Source organism: Euprymna scolopes, chromosome 23 (genome assembly GCF_053919585.1).
Source record: "Euprymna scolopes isolate OS-2025 chromosome 23, ASM5391958v1, whole genome shotgun sequence".
Taxonomy (NCBI): domain Eukaryota; kingdom Metazoa; phylum Mollusca; class Cephalopoda; order Sepiida; family Sepiolidae; genus Euprymna; species Euprymna scolopes.
In genome coordinates this window covers 73748931-73774246 of record NC_136504.1, presented here as the reverse complement: position 1 = coordinate 73774246, position 25316 = coordinate 73748931, and the positions used below count along the sequence as shown (strand labels likewise).

At 32.3% G+C, this 25316-nt stretch overlaps 1 protein-coding gene across 2 annotated transcripts in view; it reads left to right on the top strand.

Annotated features, from left to right (window-relative positions):
- Positions 1-16459: 16459 nt before the first annotated feature.
- Positions 16460-25316, top strand: part of LOC145246008 (uncharacterized) — a 41161-nt gene continuing 32304 nt past the window's right edge. Inside the window, exon 1 of one of the 2 annotated variants that reach the window (XM_080107814.1) lies at positions 16460-16574. Coding sequence is in view for 1 of the 2 variants with exons in the window: in XM_080107813.1 (XP_079963939.1) it covers positions 17162-17193 (32 nt within the window). In the remaining variant the exon portion in view is untranslated. Of the gene's footprint in view, positions 16575-16974; positions 17194-25316 lie in introns of those variants that run through there. The other variant, XM_080107813.1, reaches the window with a different exon arrangement.

Genomic DNA, 25316 nt, shown 5'->3' with positions numbered 1-25316 from the left:
ATGGAATTGATAGCACGAGAACAGGAATCAGACACAACGTTTAAAGATGTTCAGGAAAACACATCCTTACAACTCGAAAAAATGCCTGTACCCTTCAGTACAGCGATTGTTTATTGCGACACGGCAAAGAAACAACAATGACGATACATACCACCTAGCCTCAGACGACAAGTTTTCTAACATTTCACAATTTATTTCACCCAGGAAAAAGAGCTACTCTAAGGCATTTCGTGTGGCCAAATATGAAACATAGATATTCGAAATTGGACTAAGACGTGCATACCTTGTAAAAAGCACAAAATTCACAGACACACAAACTCACCACTGGGTTCCTTTAGCACACCCGATCACCAAAATCCACATCGATTTGGTAGGACTGTTACCCACTTCAAAGGGACACATCCACATCCTGACTATCGTCGATAGATTCAGCAGATGGCCTACTGCCATAGCCGTTATAGCATGAGGGTCTCCTCAGGAAAATTAAATCATACGGTATCACTGGTAGAATACTTAACATAATTAAATCCTTCTTAGATAAGAGAAAAATCCAGGCTGTCCTCGGCGGTCGTACATCTAAACAATATGATATAAATGTGGGAGTGCCTCAGGGGTCTATCCTTGGACCTCTATTATTCCTAATATTTATTAATGACCTCCCCAACAAAACTGCCTCTGAGATGGATATATATGCTGATGACACCACACTCTATAACAGGCATGACAGGAAAACAAATGAACACATAACTAAAAAAATGGCAAAAACACTAGAGGATGACCTCCGATCTGTAGTAGAATGGGGACAAAAATGGATGGTCACATTTAATGCTGCTAAGACTAAACTGGTTTCCTTCAATAATTACAAGAAACCTTCTCTGCCACCAATAGCAATGGCCAGGGACTTCCTATCTGAGAGCACATCTTTCAAACTGCTTGGCCTAATGTTCACAGGAAACATGGGTTGGAATAAGGGCCGCTGCGAAGAAGGTAGGTTCTTTCTACCATGGTAGAAAACTACTGACACCTGAAAGTATCCTGTACCTCTATAAGGCCACCATTCGCTCATGTATGGAGTATTGCTGTCACATTTGGGCTGGTGCATCTGCTGCTAGTCTCTTGCTCCTAGACAAGGTTCAAAAGAGAGTTGCCAATCTGATAGGCCCTGAACTGGCATCTAAGCTTCAGTCTCTGTCCCATCGACAAAACGTTGCATCCCTCTGCTTGTTCTACAAGTATTTTAATGGTGAATGCTCTGACGAACTGCAGACACTTGTGCCCCCACGATGTAAATACCCCCAACAAACCCGACAAGCAGCTAAATCCCACCCCTTCACAGTAGAGATCCCTAGATGCAAGAGAGCCTTTTACTCCAGTAGTTTCTTCCCCAGAACCGCTAGACTCCGGAATTCCATTCCAGGTTCCTGCTTCCCCAACTGTACTGACATGCAGAAGTTCAAGTGTAATGTGAACCGACATCTAGCTGCCCAAATCCAAATAGTAGCCCCCTACACCAAAGTGGCAATGTGCCTTGTTTGGGGTGAAAATGTAATAAAAAAAAATAAATAAATAAAAAAAACAAAAGTCAGCGCCATACTTCAGGACTGGATAGCCATTCTTGGAGTACCCACAGTCGTCACGACAGACAGAGGTTTGCAGTTCCAATCGACACTCTTTGCAGAATTCAATCAATTACTGGGAACAAACCACATCAAGACTACGGCATATCACCCATCCTCGAATGGCTTGATTGAACGCTTTCATAGGCAGTTAAAAATCTCCCTGGCAATGAGTCTGAACAGCACAGACTGGGCAGACAATATACCTTTGATACTCTTAATGATACGGAATTCTGTAAAAGAAGACTTATAAAGCACACCGGTAGGAGTAGTTTTCGGTTCCACTTTGACTCTACCGGGTCAATATTTTGATCAACACATGGAGATCTCACCTACGACCACGTTCGTAACAGTTGAAAGACAAAATGTCTCGTCTAAATTTCACACCTACCAGGAGGACAGACAGACAATCCTATATCCCAAAAGATCTTCACACCACCAAACACATATTTGTCAGGAACGACTCGGTGAAAAAGCCATTTTGTCCAAATTATTCGGGTCCATACCCAGTTCTGGACAGGCAGGATAAATATTTCACTGTTTCAAAAAACGGGAAAAGAGACACCATCACGTTGGACCGTCTTAAACCGGCATACATTGATGAAGATTTTCAAGACATTCCCCCCCACAAGCACCCTCTTACAGACCCTACTGTTGTACACAACGCCGACGTGACTACTAAAATGAAAACTGGCAGGAAAGTACACTGGCCAAAACATTTCAAGAAGCACATTACATATTGAAAAAACAGAGGAAAACAGTTTTATATCTGTTTTTCAATCTAGGGGGAGTATTTGTGCAGTCACTCTCACACACACACACACACACACACACACACACACACACTCATGCGCAAATAAACAAACCTTTATTCATTTCAATTTTCCTCGCGCATTTTGCACAAAAAAATAGGTTTTGTCAACAGCGGCACAATTTCAAATGCGCCCACACACTTTTCTCAAAACAGCAAAAGTAAAATGAACATATTTTTGGCAGATGTAGTTGAAGACAGCATCATGTGACACAAGTAACCAATGAAAAAATTAAGAAGATTCTCTTTTTAATGCTTTTCCAAAAACCAAAATATCAGTAGGAGCAATCGTGTTCTGGAGCTGGCCAAAAATGTATAAAATGCATCAAACAGTTTTCTACGGGAGAGTTCAGCTTTTTTTCCTTTCTTCTCACTTCGACAACACAACGAGAACATGCCTCTGGTGTTCACAACATCGTTGCTAAGAACACCGCCAACACCATGATACACACGCCACGTGGACACTAAAAAATCACTTATGCACACATGCATTCATTACGCACATTTTCTAAATTAATAACAACAAATTACTTTCTTCATGAGACTTTTAAGTAAGGCGAACTTTGCCAGATAAACACTAACTTTAAAATAATCTCATTATTTTCACACAGGACTTTAACCTTCTAAACTCATTAATTCCACGAAGGACTTTCACCTAACATTTTAATCATAATGACTTTGAAAGAACTTTCACCAATCGGAATTTTATTTATTCACATTATTGTGTTTGTTAAAAAATCAATGTGATGCATTTAAATCAGAAGGAGTTGTTGTTTTGTTTCATTCTTTTTTTTTTATTATTTGTTTGGGGCAAAGAAATTTAATTTTACTTAAACTTCTGTACCCCTACAAAGGTATTTGTTGATTTTTGTTATTGTTTACAATTTATCGACTGTTAACTAATCTACACTTTAACGAATGACTGTGTTGTTCCTACTACTTGCCTCCACAAAAGCTAACATTCATGATTTTACTTATTTTTACTAATTTTTTCAATGTTTATTATTACATTTAATTATGAGCATGAACCACCTTTTCTTAGATGCAGCATATGTTAACACGTCAGCAAAGCTTATTGCATTTATTTTTACGCTAACACTAAAAGCAGAAAGTTTTCCACATGTGAAAAAATATATATTTACTTGCCTTCCTATGATGGCAAAATTAGACACAAGGTTGGTTTTTAATGTAGTGGAAACCTCACAACTATTAAAAAGAGGCACTCTGGATTGGGACAACCTTTTTTTAATCCTCAACCTTATGGATTTCTCCTTTGTTGACCAAGGACAGAAAAGATAAAGTATAGTATCAAAATCGATACTTTACTTTATACATTAATTTTGTTTGGAAAAATAAAAAAAAATATCACAAATAAACAGAAAATAAAAAGATTGTAAAATTGGCAAATATTTAAATCCTAAATTTTTTGTTCATTTTTTTAAATATTCAGAGCAGACGAAAATATATTCAATTGTGAATGGTTGTAGACATGGAAAGTGCTGCCCAATTAAGGTAATATAACACCTTTATTTTCAGGGCTTTCGACAGTTTAGAACTCAAGATTGTTAAGCATTTTCTTTTCTTTTTTTTTTGCTATGGGAGATAAATTCTGCATGTTTTACTTTTTAAAGTGATTTCATGTTGTTTTACGACATTGTGAGTCAGACTTACGGTCAGACAGATATTAATATATTGGTCAAAAAAGTTAGAATGTCCTAGAAATGAGGAACCAATTTAATAAGAATTTATATGAAAACTTGACCCCCACTTTAAATTCTAAAATATTTTTTTCAGAATATTCACACGTAATCGCCTAAAAAAGCGGAATCTTATTCTTTGGAGGGGATAGCTAAGGGTTCTCATCTGCTTTTAAATATGATATAATTATTGACAAACATCTTAATGTTTTCCCTTTAAATATATTTTCAAAGATTTACATCTTGTGCTATTTTCCCCATTTATACACTTGTGCCATTGTGACCTACCCTCCCAATGTCCTCTTCAGAATGGTTCTAAAATCTATCAATTAATTCACATATAAATTTGGTGAATGCGTTTTGCAAATTTCTAAATTATTATTTTGAAAATATTAATTTTTCTGATATTTGCAGATCAGCAATATTCAATATTAAGGTACGCCATTATTGTGATGTTTAATTTGTAATATATTTCAATTACATAAGACACTTATTAATTTTATGATTTGTTTCTTGCAAAACAAAATATATTCTCCTCAAAAAACAGATAAAACTAGCTGATAAAATTTGGAAGCTTCTGGAAAGCTAACTACTTCAATATAATTCCAAAAATATATAGTGAAAAAACACAGAATATCTTGTATACTCATAATATTTTTGTGTAGGGTAGAACGTTAAAATATAAATTCCCAATGAACCGCCCCCTTAAGTAAACACTTCAGCAAATCTCCTCACTAACTAAATGTACTTGCAATAACCCTTATCCCTGAGTGGCTTCCGGGCCTTGATAAGTGGTGATCACTGTGTAAAAAAAAAAAAAAAAAATATAGTGTTTTTTTATTGGCAACACTGGGCTTTACCAACTGAGAAACGATAGTCTCAAGGACTTATGTAAGAACTGGTGGCTTTTGAAATATTTTTCTGTAAGATACAGAATTTTAATTTGCTGGCCTGTCAGAACAGTACGGGCAGAATCAGTTCATGTGTTTGCCAAGAAAGGAACTAAGGAAGACAAGTAAAGATTAGATACCCCGTAGCAGACGACAAAAATAAGCGAACAATTCAAGAGGCACCGTTTGTTCGACCTTGACATTGCCGTTAAACTTGTTGTAGAGGCCAGAAAGGAGTTATCTCCCTTTCGCTCAGACTTTGCATAAGTGGAGTTATCCCCCTTATATAAGGACAAAAACCAAAACCATGTCAATCGTGCTGCGCTCCTGTCTGAAGCCACACTGTGATTCAGGTAAGACTTGATTGACAATGTGTTGGATGATACGAGACAGTAAAATTCTAGTGACAACTTTCCCTGAGGTTGACAGGAGGGAAATGCCTCGACTATTGCCACAAATATTTCTGTCACCTTTCTTTTTATATATGCTGATGATATCTGCATCCTTCCATTGTTGTGGGCAGCAGCCTGACTCCCAGACATCTTGGATGATGTTATGGAGACAAGTGGTAATGGCATCTCCGCCATGCTTAAGAAGCTCAGCTGGTATGCCATCAGGGCCAGTGGCTTTATTATTCTTAAGGTTGTTAACTGCACGGCTAACTTCATGGATAGTTGGTATTACATCCAGTTCTTGAATTACAGGAAGGTCAGGAAGATGGTCAAGAAAAGTAGGGTCGATAGGGTTCTGCCTGTTCAGTAAGTCTTGGTAGTGTTCAGCCCACCGATTGAGTATGGCAGTCTTCTCAGTATAGAGTATGGAGCCATCAGCACTACGGACTGGGCAGAGGCTATTGTTCTTTGGCCCATAGGCTGTCTTAAGGGCATTATAAAATTGATGTTGGTCCCCCATATCAGCTAAACCTTGGATCTCAGTTGCAAGATTGGTCCACCATTCATTTTGCATTCTTTGGGTTTCCTGTTGGACTTTTGACCGAAGCTCGGCTAGCTTGGCACGTGATGCTGAAGTTGGATTTGCAGTCACTGCTTGCTGTTGCCGATTTTTTTCTTCAATTAGTTGATGAATTCCATCAGACTGCTCGTCAAACCAGTCTCTATGTTTTCTTCTTGAGAATCCCAAAATGTCCTTGGCAGTATTGAGGAGGACTTCACAGATGCTTTCCCATTTTTCAGTTAAGAAAGCTGTTGTTATGGGATCTGCTGCAGGAGTTGGTAAGGTAAGACATTCAGCCAGTTCGTTTTGTAGAGCAGCTCGTGTTGTAATGTTGTTGAGAGCTTTGAGGTCAAGATGGTTTTTGTTGCAAGACAGCTCCAGGAGAAAAGCGTCGAGCAACACCAAAATCTATATATGGTTTTTGTAGATCCCGCCAAGGCCTTTGACACTGTGAACCGTCCTTTGCTCTGGGAGGTACTCGTCAAATTTGGCTGCCCACCAATATTCCTGGGTGTCCTGAAGGCTTTCCATAATGGATCTGTGGCTCGCGTCTCCAGTTCAGGACTAAAATCTGAGCCCTTCCTGGTAGAATCGGGTGTGAAGCAGGGATGCGTCATTGCGCCCATCTTATTTAATCTTTTTCTTGCTGCGGTTTCCAATGTTGCCAAACAGCAAATCCATCCTGCTGATGGGATCCGCCTCTCATACCGGCTGGATGGCAACCTCTTCAACCTGTGTCGCCTCCATGCCAGATCACGTGTGACAGAAGAAGTAATCCATGAATTGCAATACGCTGACGACACAGCTCTGGTGAGCTCATCTGAAGAGGGCTTCAGCGCACCATCAACACTATCTCCAACATTTACTCCCGAGCTGGTCTAGCCATCAACATCAACAAAACAGAGGCACTTAACATATGTGAACACCGTCAAGAACCACCAATGTTCACAATCAACCAACAGCCACTGAAAAACACTCAAGAGTTTACTTATCTTGGCTCAGTGCTCACTGACTCCTGTGACCTAACAAGTGAGGTCCAACGGCGCATTGGTCTGGCTGCTGCAGCCTTTGGTAGACTCTCGTACAGAGTTTTTATGAACCGTAACCTCACCACCACCACCAAGGTTTCTGTCTATAGAGCAATCTGTCTCTCCATCCTCTTGTATGGCAGCGAGTCATGGGTGCCTTATAGACGCCGCCTGAAAAAGCTAGAAGCATTTCATACCAACTGCTTACAGCGTATACTAGGTTTAAAATGGTGGCACAGGGTGCCACACAATGAGATACGCAGGCGCACTCAAATGGACCCACTTGAAATAATTCTAACTCATAGACAACTTAGGTGGCTTGGTCACACCATCCGGATGCCAGCAGAAAGGCTCCCACGCAACGGGGAACTTACAGAGGGCAGATGCAACCCTGGGGGTCCACATAAACGTTTCAAGGACCAACTAAAAACATCATTGAAAAAGTGTGGCATAGAATCCAACGCCATTGAACATGCTGCTGCTGATCGGAGAAAATGGCGAAACATCTGCCAAGAGGGCTTGGAAACTTTCACCTCCACCTATAACGACCAAGCAGAGCGAAGAAGACACCAAAGGCACGCGGCGCAGCGGGCAAACGGCATCTTCTCTTGTGCTGCCTGCGGCCGTGTATGCAATTCACGAATTGGACTCCACAGTCACCAGCGAGTTCATCAGGCGTAATCTATCTGGGACTGTTAGGCATGGTGCAACGTCATCGTCGTCAGCGACGGACTACTGAAGAGAAGAGATAAAAGGACAGACGAATCGCCATTAGTGGTTTACATTCGTTCACGGCGACACGCTGTCGGATTGGAAAACCTTACACTTGTAAACAGGAAAACCTTACACTTGTAAACAGGTCAAATATTCGAATATTCGCAAGCAAGATTTTTAAAAAATATATTTACAAAACTTTTAAAGATTTAAAAGAAAAAATATATATTTACAAAACATTTGGGTTTGTATTACTGTACACATAGATTCGAAAAAGTTGTCAAAAAACAAATATATAACAAATAAATATTATCAAAGGCAGGATAAATTACTTTTCTACCAAACTGGATATAATTTTCGTGTTTTTATTCAATTTAACATGTTTATTCAGCTCGAAAAGCATACAGTGTTTACCGATGTATTGGAAAATTCAAAATGGCGGCCGACTCTCTTTAACACGGTAAGTTCGGAAAAAGGTGTAATAAATAATAAACTAGATAAAATACTGTTAGAAATTCGCTCAATATATGTTACCATGACATAACTTGACATATATTCGGTGGTTTTTTCATAGTATTTTGTCGAGCTGAATAAACATGTTAAATTGAATAAAAACACGAAAATTATATTCAGTTTGGTAGAAAAGTAATTTATCTTGCCTTTGATAACATTTATTTGTTATATATTTGTTTTTTGACAACTTTTTCGAATCTATGTGTACAGTAATACAAACCCAAACATTTTCTTTAATATTAAATATTTACAAAACTTTTAAGGATTAAAAAGAATTTTTTTTTTTCTATTTACGCAAAAGTAATAAAACGAAGTATTTAAACAAAATATATTTAAATAAATGGGTGTTTCACCTTCTTTGTATATATTTACAGAACTTTTAATAAAACTATTAATAATAATAATTATAATAATAATATATGTCGTGATAATACATACTTTGGAAGCATTGATAAACAGACTCGAAGGTGGTGTAAAATGCGTTCTTTATTGTCTAGTAGTAAACGTTGCACTGAGAAACAATGGCGGACGAGATTCATACGTCACGGGCCAAGGGGCATAACTCTAGGCGACTAATAGTCTCTTAGCCTATATTATGACATCCCTTCCCTTCCATATATATGTATATAGTCCAAGGGCGATATTTAGCCTTTATCTGATTAAGGGATAACATAGTCTCTAATATATTATTTAGCTTGTCTCCATTGTTCTAGGGTAATGGTATTGTCTCTTTTTTTAGGATAGTGTAACCTATAAGTTCAGTTTCTGAGGAGCATTCACTCGTCTCTGAGATCTTCTTAATTCGGGGGTGAGTTTCTCAGTTCGGGTGTGAGGCGTGCCGCTGGAGTGTTGTTCGGTGGTCGGCTGTTCGATTTGTTTAGGGGGGGTGCCTTCCTTCTGGGTGGGATCCGGTGGAGAGTCGCTGGGGCGAGGTTGGTCGGATCTATTTGCGGTTGTTGATCTCCTCCCAGCTGGTCTGAGGAACTGCCTGTTCCTTCTATAGGTGTTACCGTTCTCAGATTCAACTATGTAGGATCTGGGTGTCACGCTGGAGCGCTGAATTTTTCCAGGCTCCCATATCTTTGCTTTTTCCTGCTGGACATAGACATTCTGTCCTGCATGTAGGTGGGAGTGGTGTCTGTTATGTTTCCTGTCATGGCAGACCTTAGAATGATCTTTCTGTTTCTGTATGGCTGTCCTAGTCTGCTCATCGCCAAGTTGTTGCTTGGATACTAGGGGTGTCCGTATTTTTCGTCCGTTGAGTAACTCTGCCGGGGACTTAATGTCTGATGACAGTGGCGTGGCTCTGTAAGCCATCATTGCTAGGTAGCTGTCTTGACCAGTTTCCCCTGCCTTCGTCAAAATTTTCTTGCATGTTCCCACCATTCTTTCGGCGAATCCGTTAGACTTGGGGTAATGTGGGGACGATGTCCTGTGTTGGAAGCTGTACGTCCTGGCGAAATCCTTGAAATCTTTACTTGTAAATTGTGGACCATTGTCCGAGTACAAGATTTCCGGCACTCCTTGTTCCTCAAATATCGTCTTAATACTTCTAATAACGGATATTGATGAGGCGGACGGAAGGCGTCGTACGAAGGGGTTTCGGCTGTACTGATCTGCCACAAGCAGATATTCTTTCCCTGCCAATGTGAACAAGTCTGTGCTGACGTACTGCCAGGGGTACGTAGGGGTTTCGTGCTGGAGTATTGATTCGGGCGGGATACTGGCTTGGTATTTCTGGCATGTGTGGCACTCTCGGACTATATCTTCTATGTCCTTATTTAACCCTATCCAGTACACCGCTGAACGCGCTCGTAACCTCGTTCTCTCTACTCCTTGGTGTGAAGCATGCAGCTCTTCCAGTATGCCTCTTTGCAACGAGGCTGGGATAATGATTCTCTGGCTCTTGAGTAGAATTCCATCCTGGACCCCAATCTCATCTCTGAAATTCCAGAATGGCAGGAGAATTCCTGGGCAGTCAGCCCGGTTGGAAGGCCAGCCGGTCAATACCATGCTTACAAGTTGCTTTAGGAGTGGATCCTGGGATGTTTCCACTCTTATATCTTCAACTCTCGTCGGCGCAAAGTTGAGGTATCAGATCATGCTATGGACGTTGAGATCGATCCCTTCAATGTGCCCACTGGGTCTGGGTGCTACTCATGACAAGCAGTCTGCAATTGGAACTGTTTTTCCTGGGGTATATTTTACAGTAAAATAATATCCCTCGACCTTCAATAACATTCTAGCCAGTCTTGGGGGTGCTTGTGCTAGATTTTTCAATGCTATCGACTCCAATGGCTTGTGATCCGTATGAATTGTCATTTTGTGGCCCCAAACGTAACTGTGAAATTTCTCCAGGCCAAAGACGATAGCCAACATCTCCCTCTCTATGTTTGAGTAGCGTGTTTCTGGTCCGGAAAGTGCTTTGCTCGCGAATGCTACTGGTCTGTCGTTTTGTAACAGAGCCGCGCCTATACCCATTGAAGACGCATCTACCTGTAGCACTATTGGTTCTTTAGGGTCGAAGTATCGGAGTGTCGTATGATTTCCGATCTCTTTTTTGATTTCTTCGAATGCCTGTTGCTCCTGTGAAGACCATGTGAAGTCATTCTTCTTCGATGTTAACTCACGTAGGGGTTTTGTCAGTGTCGCGAGTCGTGGAGAGAATTTGTTCAAGTAGTTCACCAGGCCTAGGAAGCTGGTGAGCTGCTTTGCATCCTCGGGGGGTTGCATCTGTGTGATCGCCTCTATTTTCCGGGGATCTGGCTTGACACCGTCTCTTGAGATTATGTGGCCGTAGAAAGGGATTTCGGAGGTTTTCACCACAAATTTCTCTGAATTAAACCTGCAGTTTCTTTCCCTTGCTCTAAACATTAGCTGCCTCAGTGCCTTGTCATGGTCACTGCCGTCTTCCTCGAATCCGTACACTACTATGTCGTCGCATATGGATAGGACATTTTCGAGGTTTCCGAAGTTTTCCTGCATGGCTCTTTGGAACTCATCTTGGGCAGATTTGACTCCCATGGGGTACCTGTTGTACATGTATCTGCCATGTGGGGTAATGAATGTTGTGAGACGTCTCGACTTTTCGTCCAGTTTCAAATGCCAGTAGCCGGACTTGATATCGACTTTTGTGAACCATCTAGCGTTGTCTAGTTCCGCAGTGATGTCTTCGAATGTCGGAGTCGCATAGTGTGGTCTGTGCACTGCTTTATTTAAATCTTGGGGGTCGAGGCATAGCCTGACCGATCCGTTCCTTTTAGTGGTACAGACGAATGAGTTTACCCAGGGCGTTGGGTCCTTTACAGGGGAAATTATTCCCTGGGCCTCTAAGGAGTCCAACTCCAATTTCAACTTTCCTTTTAGGGATATTGGGACTCGACGTGGTGGGTGGACAACTGGTGGTACTTCGGGGTTTAAATGGATGGTGTGTTCGCCTGGCAGACAACCAATGGAGTCGAATACGTCTGGAAATTCCTCAATGATTTTCCTCCTTTCTCCAAGGTTTCCCATCGTACATGGTTCCTGCACGGGGACCGGTTTCATGTCGTGCGGGGGAGTAGGCCGGGATGCTTTGCCCGTCACATGAGTTGTGTCCGTTTTTATAGCCAAGTTAAGGGTGACTAGCCCTAATTCTCTTGATGTTTGGAGTCCTATTAGTATAGGGTCTCTTGATTTCACCACGTGAAAGGCCGCTTTAACGAACTTGTCGCGGGATCTGACCCCTAAACGACAGGTCCCTTCTTGGTCTATCGTTGAGCCTCCAAACGCAATTAGCCTTATAGCTGATTTTTCCAGTGGTACTCCTTTCAGTTCCTTGAATACCTGTTTAGGTAACAGGTTGCTCATTGCACCTGTGTCGATTTTCGCGTCAACCTCTATTTGGGCTTTGCTGTTGCCTATCTTCAGTTTTGTGAAAGCTTCTGTGGTCGCTAACGGTAATTCCTTTACTGTGTGAAAGTACAGCTCCTCTGTGGAACTGTCGTCGTTGCTACCCATATGTGCTGCTGCCATGTGGATTTTATTCTTATTATATTTCCTCTGTGGCTGGAATGACTGTCTGTGTGTGTGCCCCTCGTCTCCCATTTTAGAGTGGCAAACTTTAGCAAAGTGTCCCTTTTTATTGCATTTTAGGCAGTATTTGCCTTTAGCTGGGCATTTATATTGATGGTGTTTTGTGCCACAATTACCACATGTGGTAGGTCCACTGGGCTGTCTTGCTCTAACTGCGAGTGTAGAGCTGTCTTCTACTGCTGTTGTACGTAATGCTTCCATTTGTTTACACGTGGCTTCTTCTGTCTCGACGATTCCGAGTGCTTTCTCGATCGTGAGATCGCTTCCTTCTCTTATTAGGGACTTTTGTGCAGACTGTAAATAAATACCGAATATGAATAGGTCCAACACAATGGTCTCTTCCACCGTCCGACCGTATTCACACTGTTTGGCTGTCTGACGCAGCCGACTTAGAAATGCGTGTGCCGATTCATCCGCGTTTTGTTTACATTTTAGTAGGTTGTGTCTAGCTACACGAAAGTTCGATCGCGGATTCGCATATTCCTTAAAAAATTGGATATATTTATCCAATGTCCTTTCTTCTCCCTGTCGAAAGGGAAAAGTGTCACTTATTTCCTGGCCCTCGATACCAGACCATATTAGCAAGTAATTTAACTTTGTGTCTGAATCTACGTCTTTCATTGGGCCGTCGAAATATAAATGAACTTGCCTGATAAATCGGTCCATTGATTTGGCCAAATTTGAAGTGTTCCAATCGATTGTTGGAGGTGGTAGTTGCGAATATGTATTCATCGTCGATTGCGAGAAAAATACCGACACCACGTGTGTTTTTGTATTAATTTTTTTTTAGATCCCGAAAATGTTCGTTTTTTTTTTTTTTTTTTTTTTTTAGGGTAATATTGTTACTATTCCTTTGATTCTTTAGAGGATCCCACTTCAGACACCATGTCGTGATAATACATACTTTGGAAGCATTGATAAACAGACTCGAAGGTGGTGTAAAATGCGTTCTTTATTGTCTAGTAGTAAACGTTGCACTGAGAAACAATGGCGGACGAGATTCATACGTCACGGGCCAAGGGGCATAACTCTAGGCGACTAATAGTCTCTTAGCCTATATTATGACAATATAAATGGTAAATTTTTACGACGTGCCCGAGCATATTATAAACACTCCAACCTCCCTATGTTAAGAACGACTTTCGGAAAAAAAAACAACCCGGTACTGGTCGCGATTAGAGTTCCCTGCCGAACACCCTAAAAAAACACTGACTTCTCCCTTAGTTGCCATAGTAACTAAACGATCATGAATTTTTATCGACTTTGTTTTACTGTTTATGAATATTGAAATAAAAGACATTACTACACATTTATTAATAATATCTCACTTTTAATCACTTTTATCGACTTTTTTTTTTTTACTGTTTTACTGTTTATGTGTCACTTCTATCGACTTTTTCTTTTCTTTCTTAAATAGCATTTTCTTTTTAAATGACTACGTTTTAACCTTACAATTGAATAAAAAAACCATTAAACTTTAATTAAGCTTAGAAATACGATTTAAAATATAGCGCGGATCATAAGTGCACTTGCACTAGCACCCATTTTTTTATTAATAAATGTTTAGTAATTATTTTTCTTTTAATATTCATAAACAGTAAAAACGTCGTCATTTAAAAAGAAAATGCTATTTAAAAAAGAAGAAAAAGTCGATAAAAGTGACACATAAACAGTAAAAAAAAAAGTCGATAAAAGTGAAATATTATTAATAAATGTGTAGTAATGTCTTTTATTTCAATATTCATAAACAGTAAAACAAAGTCGATAAAAATTCATGATCGTTTAGTTACTATGGCAACTAAGGGAGAAGTCAGTGTTTTTTTTAGGGTGTTCGGCAGGGAACTCTAATCGCGACCAGTACCAACAACCCTAACCTCAAAAGCCGTTTTTGACATGAGGAGTTTGGGAGGTGTTTATTCCGAAAGCCGTTCTTAACGAATTTAGGAAAACTCGTCCCGGGAAAACTCGTCTCGGGAAAACTCGTCTCCGGAAAACTCGTCTCCGGAAAACTCGTCTCGGGAAAACTCGTCCCCTTTCGCTAAGTAGGAAAACTGGTCCCGCATTGAATAAATATCGATTGAAAACACATTTTATGATCGTTCTTGAAGGAGATATTGTTTTTTAAAATAAACTATAACCCCCCCCCCCCCAATGTTTTTTTAAAAAATATTTTTACTTGTTTAATGTTTTTTTTTTTTTAATATAAAATCGATTTTCTAAGTGTCCGTTTTCTAAGTTCTTAGTGGTTTAACTTATTTTAAAGCGTTTATTATGTTCATACAAAGTTTATTACAAGTTTTTTTTTGTTCTTATTTTAACGATGTTTTTTGGAGTCATAAAAACAATAATAAAAAACAAAACCCAAAAATTAAAAAGAGCGATTCGATTCTTCGTTACGCTTTTGGTTTTGTTTTTTAATTATGATAGTTTTTTGTTGTTATGTTTTTGTTTTCTGTCATACCAAATGCACTCATGCGTTATTTAAAATTATGATTTTATCAATTATCAACATTTATTGTCGTCCTGTCAAATTTTGCAAAAATTAACTAATAAATTAAAAGCGAAATATTTTTTTGGCGCGAGAGATGCCATGTGCTAACAATCTCTCGTTAACTCATTTTTAATTTTTTTAATTTTTACTTCAAAATTCTAAAATCAATCATTAAGAGAGAAAGTAATCACTAAATAAATTTATTAATCAATTTTATTGAAAACTCCGCTATCGTTTATCAAGAATCTTTTTAATTTCATTTTTTGTTGGTTGCTTTTCGAAGGGAGATATAGGTTTTATCCCCCCCTCTCTCTCTAAATTATATTTTAAAAAATATTAAAATTTATTATTTTCTTTTTAAAACCAAATCTCCCTCAGTAATTTCTTTAATTTTCTATTTTTTAGCGATTATCAAGACCTCCTAAGATGTGATATACCGGGCATTATTTCTCGTTCTCCCGTAACACTCGACATGTTTTTTGTTTGTTTTCTGTTTTTTTTTCTTTACCAAATAAACGATTCCAAACAAATTAAATAAACAACATAGTCGGCGAGGTAGAAAAATCGATTTTACCCTTTTATAAACAACAGTATATAAGTAAATTCTTTTTATATTGATATAAAAAAATATGCGGTCTCGTTTATGAACATAATAAACGCTTTTATTAAAAACACAAAAAAAAAAACATTAAACAAGTAAAAATATTTTTTTTTAAATATTATGGGGGGGGTATAGTTTATTTTAAAAAACAATATCTCCTTCAAGAACGATCATAAAATGTGTTTTCAATCGATATTTATTCAATACGGGACCAGTTTTCCTACCTAGCGAAAGGGGACGAGTTTTCCCGAGACGAGTTTTCCGGAGACGAGTTTTCCCGAGACGAGTTTTCCCGGGACGAGTTTTCCCGGCACCGTTCTTAACATGGGGTTGTTGGGGTGTTTATACTACGCTGGAGCAGGTCGTAAAATAATACCAAATAAATAAATAAACCGAGGTTATAACTGAGAATTTCGGATGATGTCAATGAAAAAATACATAATTAAAAAAAAAATTGAAATAAAATGATTATAACCAAACTTTTTGTGGCAGAAACAAATATAAAATAACTGACTTGTTCGGATTTTTGCGATCAAGATTAATTTTATGTACAGTGTGTGTGTGTGTGTGTGTGTGTGTGTGTGTGTATGTGTGTTTATCTTTCTTCGTGCGTTTTTAATACAATTCAATATTTATTTAAAGTGCAATGTATGTATGTAGGTGGTTAGTGGAGGAGAAATCCTTCTAGACCGAGGTAATTTTCATGCATAATAAAATTAATCGAGATTTTAAAAAATATATTTTATTCAAATATCTTTTATAACTTTTATTTTTATAAAGATGAAGTAGCGTAACAAATCTTTTTATAAGTTTTATTTTTATTTAAAGAAATAACAAAAACTTGCTATTTGCTTACTTCTCTATAAAGGCAAATTGGTGCTAGTGCAGAGAGAGTGGCGGCGGATCACTCTCTGCACTCGCACCAATTTGATCACGGATCCGCGCTATTTTTTAAATTGTATTTCCAAGTTTAATTAAAGTTTTATGATGTTTTTTTATTATTCAATTGTAAGGTTGACGTATAGAATAGGCACAAAACACCCCCAATTCCCATGTTAAGAATGGCTTTTTAAATAATAACGTTATTATTTACGTCCGGATCACTAGTGCACCTGCACCAGTGCACTACTGCACCACCAGTCACTGACTGTACCAGTGGTACCAGTACCGGCAAATTAAGTGAAAGTAAGTTTAGCGTCCAAAAATTCCTTTTTCCAATGTTTTGCAATTAATATAGGTCCATTCATTTAATTTTATTTTTTTTATTATAATTATAATTATTATTAAAAGTTCTGTGACACCCATTTATTTAAATATATTTAAATACTTCGTTTTATTACTTACATTAAAAAGTTTTGCGTAAATAGAAAAAAGTTTGTTTTTTTTAATCCTTAAAAAAAAAATCCTTTAAAGAAAATGTTTTGTAAATATTTATTTTTATTTTTAAATCTTTAAAAGTTTTGTAAATATATTTTAACAAAATCTTGCTCGCGAACATTCGAATATGTCTGCTATTTGACCTGTTTACAAGTTTAGACACAACTAACGGCAATGTCAAGGTCGAACAAACGGTGCCTCTTGAATTGTTCGCTTATTTTTGTCGTCTGCTACGGGATATCTTATCTTTACGTGATCCGACATGGATTTTTACCGAAATTCCCTTCTCTTCAGGACATTTTTATTTCAAAGAAAACAAAACGTTGGAACTTTCTATAAGATTATGAGGAGTGCCTCTCAAAGAAGAACAAAAAAGAAGGAACAAACATGTTCGCATGCTCCTTTTTCTTTTAGGTTTTACTACCAAGTAAGACTTTTTTTCTGTATCATTTTTTTCTGTATCATTATTATTTTTTATCATTATTTTCTGTATCATTATTATTTTCTGTATCATTATTATTTTCTGTATCATTATTATTTTCTGTATCATTATTATTTCTGTATCATTATTATTTCTGTATCATTATTATTTCTGTATCATTATTATTTTCTGTATCATTATTTTCTGTATTATTATTATTTTCAGTATCATTATTATTTTCTGTATCATTATTTTCTGTATCATTATTATTTTCTGTATCATTATTATTTTCTGTATTATTATTATTTTCTGTATCATTATTTTCTGTATTATTATTATTATTTTCAGCATCATTATTATTTTCAGTATCATTATTATTTTCTGTATCATTATTTTCTGTATCATTATTTTCTGTATCACTATTTCAGTTTCATTATTATTTTCTGTATCATTATTTTCTGTATCATTATTTTCTGTATCATTATTTTCTGTATCACTATTTCAGTATCATTATTATTTTCTGTATTATTATTTTCTGTATCATTATTTTCTGTATCCCTATTTTCTGTATCATTATTTTCTGTATTATTATTTTCTGTATCATTATTTTCTGTATTATTATTTTTTGTATCATTATTTTCTGTATCACTATTTCAGTATCATTATTTCAGTATCATTATTATTTTCTGTATCATTATTTTCTGTATCACTATTTCAGTATCATTATTTCAGTATCATTATTATTTTCTGTATCATTATTTTCTGCATAACTATTTCAGTATCATTATTTCAGTATCATTATTATTTTCTGTATCACTATTTCAGTATCATTATTTCAGTATCATTATTATTTTCTGTATCATTATTTTCTGTATCACTATTTCAGTATCATTATTATTTTCTGTATTATTATTATTTTCTATATCATTATTTTCTGTATCATTATTATTTTCTGTATCATTATTATTTTCTGTATCATTATTTTCTGTATCATTATTTTCTGTATCATTATTATTTTCTGTTTCATTATTATTTTCTATATCATTATTTTCTGTATCATTATTATTTTCTGTATCATTATTTTCTGTATCACTATTTCAGTATCATTATTTCAGTATCATTATTATTTTCTGTATCATTATTTTCTGTATCACTATTTCAGTATCATTATTATTTTCTGTATTATTATTATTTTCTATATCATTATTTTCTGTATCATTATTATTTTCTGTATCATTATTATTTTCTGTATCATTATTTTATGCATCATTATTTTCTGTATCATTATTATTTTCTGTATCATTATTATTTTCTGTATCATTATTATTTTCTGTAATATTATTATTATTTCCTATATCATTATTTTCTGTATCATTATTTTCTGTATCATTATTTTCTGTATCATTATTATTTTCTGTATCATTATTATTTTCTGTATTATTATTATTATTATTTTCTGTATCATTATTTTCTATATCATTATTATTTCTGTATCATTATTTTCTGTATCATTATTATTTTCTGTATCATTATTTTCTGTATCATTATTATTTTCTGTATCATTATTTTCTGTATCATTATTATTTTCTGTATCATTATTTTCTGTATCATTATTATTTTCTGTATCATTATTTTCTGTATCATTATTATTTGCTGTATCATTATTATTTTCTGTATCATTATTTTCTGTGTCATTATTATTTTCTGTATCATTATTATTTTCTGTATCACTATTTTATGTACCATTACTTCTGTATCATTATTATTTGCTGTATCATTATTATTTTCTGTATCATCACTATTTTCTGTATCATTATTTTCTGTATCATTATTTTCTGTATCATTATTATTTGCTGTATCATTATTATTTTCTGTATCATTATTTTCTGTATCACTATTTTCTGTATCATTATTTTCTGTATCATTATTATTTGCTGTATCATTATTATTTTCTGTATCATCACTATTTTCTGTATCATTATTTTCTCTATCATTATTATTTTCTGTATCATTGTTATTTTTTGAATCATTATTTTCTCTATCATTGTTATTTTCTGTATCATTATTTTCTGTATCATTATTATTTTCTGTATCATTATTTTCTGTATCATTATTATTTTCTGTATCATTATTTTCTGTGTCATTATTATTTTCTGTATCATTATTATTTTCTGTATCATTATTTTCTGTATCATTATTTTCTGTATCATTATTATTTGCTGTATTATTATTATTTTCTGTATCATAACTATTTTCTGTATCATTATTTTCTGTATCATTATTTTCTGTATCATTATTATTTGCTGTATCATTATTATTTTCTGTATCATTATTTTCTGTATCACTACTTTGTGTATCATTACTTTCTGTATCATTATTATTTGCTGTATCATTATTATTTTCTGTATCATCACTATTTTCTGTATCATTATTTTCTCTATCATAATTTTCTGTATCATTGTTATTTTTTGAATCATTATTTTCTCTATCATTATTTTCTGTATCATTATTATTTTCTGTATCATTATTATTTTCTGTATCATTATTATTTTCTGTATCATTATTATTTTCTGTATCATTATTATCTTTATCACTATTTTCTGTATCATTATTATTATATGTATCATTATTATTTTCTGTATCAATGTTTTCTGTATCATTATTTTCTGTATCATTATTATTTTCTGTGCCATTATTTTCTGTATCACTATTTTCTCTATCACTATTTTCTGTATCACTATTTTCTGTATCATTAATATTTTCTGTATCATTATTTTCTGTATCATTATTATTTTTTATCATTATTATTTTCTGTATAATTATTTTCTGTGTCATTATTATTTTCTGTATCATTATTATTTTCTGTATCATTATTATTATCTGTATCACTATTTTCTCTATAACTATTTTCTGTATCACTATTTTTTGTATCATTAATATTTTCTGTATCATTGTTTTCTGTATCATTATTATTTTTTATCATTATTATTTTCTGTATCATTATTTTCTGTGTCACAATTTTCTGTATCATTATTATTTTCTGTATCATTATTATTTGCTGTATCATTATTATTTTCTGTATACTTATTATTTTCTCTATCATTGTTATTTTCTGTATCATTATTATTATCTGTATCACTATGTTCTGTATCATTAATATTTTTTGTATCATTATTATTTTCTGTATCATTATTTTCTGTATCATTATTATTTTCTGTATCATTATTATATTCTGTATCAATGTTATTTTCTGTATCACTATTTTCTGTATCAGTATTTTCTGTATCATTATTATTTTCTGTATGATTATTATTTTCTGTATCATTATTATTTTTTATCATTATTATTTTCTGTAACATTATTTGCTGTATCATTATTATTTTCTGTATCATTATTATTTTCTGTATACTTATTATTTTCTGTATCATTATTATTATCTGTATCATTATTTTCTTTTTCATTATTATTTTCTGTATCACCATTTTCTGTATCATTATTTTCTGTATCATTATTTTCTGTATAATTATTATTTTCTGTATAATTATTATTTTCTGTATCATTATTATTTTCTGTATCACTATTTTCTGTAGCATTATTATTTTCTGTATCATTATTATTTTCTGTATCATTAATACTTTCTGTATCATTATTATTTTCTGTATCATTAATACTTTCTGTATCATTATTATTTTCTGTATCATTATTATTTTCTGTATCATTATTATTTTCTGTATTATTATTTTCTGTATCATTATTAGTTTCTGTATCATTATTATTTTCTGTATCATTATTTTTTTCTTTATAATTATTATTTTCTTTATCATCATTATTTTCTTTATCATTATTTTCTGTATCATTATTAGTTTCTGTATCATTAATACTTTCTGTACCATTATTATTTTCTGTGTCATTATTATTTTCTTTATCATCATTATTTTCTGTATCATTATTTTCTGTATCATTATTAGTTTCTGTATCATTATTATTTTCTTTATCATTATTATTTTCTGTATCATTATTATTTTCTGTATCACTATTATTTTCTGTATCATTAATACTTTCTGTATCATTATTATTTTCTGTATCATTAATACTTTCTGTATCATTATTATTTTCTGTATCATTAATACTTTCTGTATCATTATTATTTTCTGTATCATTATTAGTTTCTGTGTCATTATTATTTTCTGTATCATTATTTTCTGTATCATTATTTTCTGTATCATTATTTTCTGTATCATTATTTTCTGTATCACTATTTCAGTATCATTATTATTTTCTGTATTATTATTTTCTGTATCATTATTTTCTGTATCCCTATTTTCTGTATCATTATTTTCTGTATTATTATTTTCTGTATCATTATTTTCTGTATTATTATTTTTTGTATCATTATTTTCTGTATCACTATTTCAGTATCATTATTTCAGTATCATTATTATTTTCTGTATCATTATTTTCTGTATCACTATTTCAGTATCATTATTTCAGTATCATTATTATTTTCTGTATCATTATTTTCTGCATAACTATTTCAGTATCATTATTTCAGTATCATTATTATTTTCTGTATCACTATTTCAGTATCATTATTTCAGTATCATTATTATTTTCTGTATCATTATTTTCTGTATCACTATTTCAGTATCATTATTATTTTCTGTATTATTATTATTTTCTATATCATTATTTTCTGTATCATTATTATTTTCTGTATCATTATTATTTTCTGTATCATTATTTTCTGTATCATTATTTTCTGTATCATTATTATTTTCTGTTTCATTATTATTTTCTATATCATTATTTTCTGTATCATTATTATTTTCTGTATCATTATTTTCTGTATCACTATTTCAGTATCATTATTTCAGTATCATTATTATTTTCTGTATCATTATTTTCTGTATCACTATTTCAGTATCATTATTATTTTCTGTATTATTATTATTTTCTATATCATTATTTTCTGTATCATTATTATTTTCTGTATCATTATTATTTTCTGTATCATTATTTTATGCATCATTATTTTCTGTATCATTATTATTTTCTGTATCATTATTATTTTCTATATCATTATTTTCTGTATCATTATTTTCTGTATCATTATTATTTTCTGTATCATTATTATTTTCTGTATCATTATTATTTTCTGTAATATTATTATTATTTCCTATATCATTATTTTCTGTATCATTATTTTCTGTATCATTATTTTCTGTATCATTATTATTTTCTGTATCATTATTATTTTCTGTATTATTATTATTATTATTTTCTGTATCATTATTTTCTATATCATTATTATTTCTGTATCATTATTTTCTGTATCATTATTATTTTCTGTATCATTATTTTCTGTATCATTATTATTTTCTGTATCATTATTTTCTGTATCATTATTATTTTCTGTATCATTATTTTCTGTATCATTATTATTTTCTGTATCATTATTTTCTGTATCATTATTATTTGCTGTATCATTATTATTTTCTGTATCATTATTTTCTGTGTCATTATTATTTTCTGTATCATTATTATTTTCTGTATCACTATTTTATGTACCATTACTTCTGTATCATTATTATTTGCTGTATCATTATTATTTTCTGTATCATCACTATTTTCTGTATCATTATTTTCTGTATCATTATTTTCTGTATCATTATTATTTGCTGTATCATTATTATTTTCTGTATCATTATTTTCTGTATCACTATTTTCTGTATCATTATTTTCTGTATCATTATTATTTGCTGTATCATTATTATTTTCTGTATCATCACTATTTTCTGTATCATTATTTTCTCTATCATTATTATTTTCTGTATCATTGTTATTTTTTTAATCATTATTTTCTCTATCATTGTTATTTTCTGTATCATTATTTTCTGTATCATTATTATTTTCTGTATCATTATTTTCTGTATCATTATTATTTTCTGTATCATTATTTTCTGTGTCATTATTATTTTCTGTATCATTATTATTTTCTGTATCATTATTTTCTGTATCATTATTTTCTGTATCATTATTATTTGCTGTATTATTATTATTTTCTGTATCATAACTATTTTCTGTATCATTATTTTCTGTATCATTATTTTCTGTATCATTATTATTTGCTGTATCATTATTATTTTCTGTATCATTATTTTCTGTATCACTACTTTGTGTATCATTACTTTCTGTATCATTATTATTTGCTGTATCATTATTATTTTCTGTATCATCACTATTTTCTGTATCATTATTTTCTCTATCATAATTTTCTGTATCATTGTTATTTTTTGAATCATTATTTTCTCTATCATTATTTTCTGTATCATTATTATTTTCTGTATCATTATTATTTTCTGTATCATTATTATTTTCTGTATCATTATTATTTTCTGTATCATTATTATCTTTATCACTATTTTCTGTATCATTATTATTATATGTATCATTATTATTTTCTGTATCAATGTTTTCTGTATCATTATTTTCTGTATCATTATTATTTTCTGTGCCATTATTTTCTGTATCACTATTTTCTCTATCACTATTTTCTGTATCACTATTTTCTGTATCATTAATATTTTCTGTATCATTATTTTCTGTATCATTATTATTTTTTATCATTATTATTTTCTGTATAATTATTTTCTGTGTCATTATTATTTTCTGTATCATTATTATTTTCTGTATCATTATTATTATCTGTATCACTATTTTCTCTATAACTATTTTCTGTATCACTATTTTTTGTATCATTAATATTTTCTGTATCATTGTTTTCTGTATCATTATTATTTTTTATCATTATTATTTTCTGTATCATTATTTTCTGTGTCACAATTTTCTGTATCATTATTATTTTCTGTATCATTATTATTTGCTGTATCATTATTATTTTCTGTATACTTATTATTTTCTCTATCATTGTTATTTTCTGTATCATTATTATTATCTGTATCACTATGTTCTGTATCATTAATATTTTTTGTATCATTATTATTTTCTGTATCATTATTTTCTGTATCATTATTATTTTCTGTATCATTATTATATTCTGTATCAATGTTATTTTCTGTATCACTATTTTCTGTATCAGTATTTTCTGTATCATTATTATTTTCTGTATGATTATTATTTTCTGTATCATTATTATTTTTTATCATTATTATTTTCTGTAACATTATTTGCTGTATCATTATTATTTTCTGTATCATTATTATTTTCTGTATACTTATTATTTTCTGTATCATTATTATTATCTGTATCATTATTTTCTTTTTCATTATTATTTTCTGTATCACCATTTTCTGTATCATTATTTTCTGTATCATTATTTTCTGTATAATTATTATTTTCTGTATAATTATTATTTTCTGTATCATTATTATTTTCTGTATCACTATTTTCTGTAGCATTATTATTTTCTGTATCATTATTATTTTCTGTATCATTAATACTTTCTGTATCATTATTATTTTCTGTATCATTAATACTTTCTGTATCATTATTATTTTCTGTATCATTATTATTTTCTGTATCATTATTATTTTCTGTATTATTATTTTCTGTATCATTATTAGTTTCTGTATCATTATTATTTTCTGTATCATTATTTTTTTCTTTATAATTATTATTTTCTTTATCATCATTATTTTCTTTATCATTATTTTCTGTATCATTATTAGTTTCTGTATCATTAATACTTTCTGTACCATTATTATTTTCTGTGTCATTATTATTTTCTTTATCATCATTATTTTCTGTATCATTATTTTCTGTATCATTATTAGTTTCTGTATCATTATTATTTTCTTTATCATTATTATTTTCTGTATCATTATTATTTTCTGTATCACTATTATTTTCTGTATCATTAATACTTTCTGTATCATTATTATTTTCTGTATCATTAATACTTTCTGTATCATTATTATTTTCTGTATCATTAATACTTTCTGTATCATTATTATTTTCTGTATCATTATTAGTTTCTGTGTCATTATTATTTTCTTTATCATTATTTTCTGTATCATTATTTTCTTTATCATTATTATTTTCTGTATCCCTATTTTCTGTATCATTTTTTTCTGTATCATTATTTTCTGTATCATTATTATTTTCTGTAT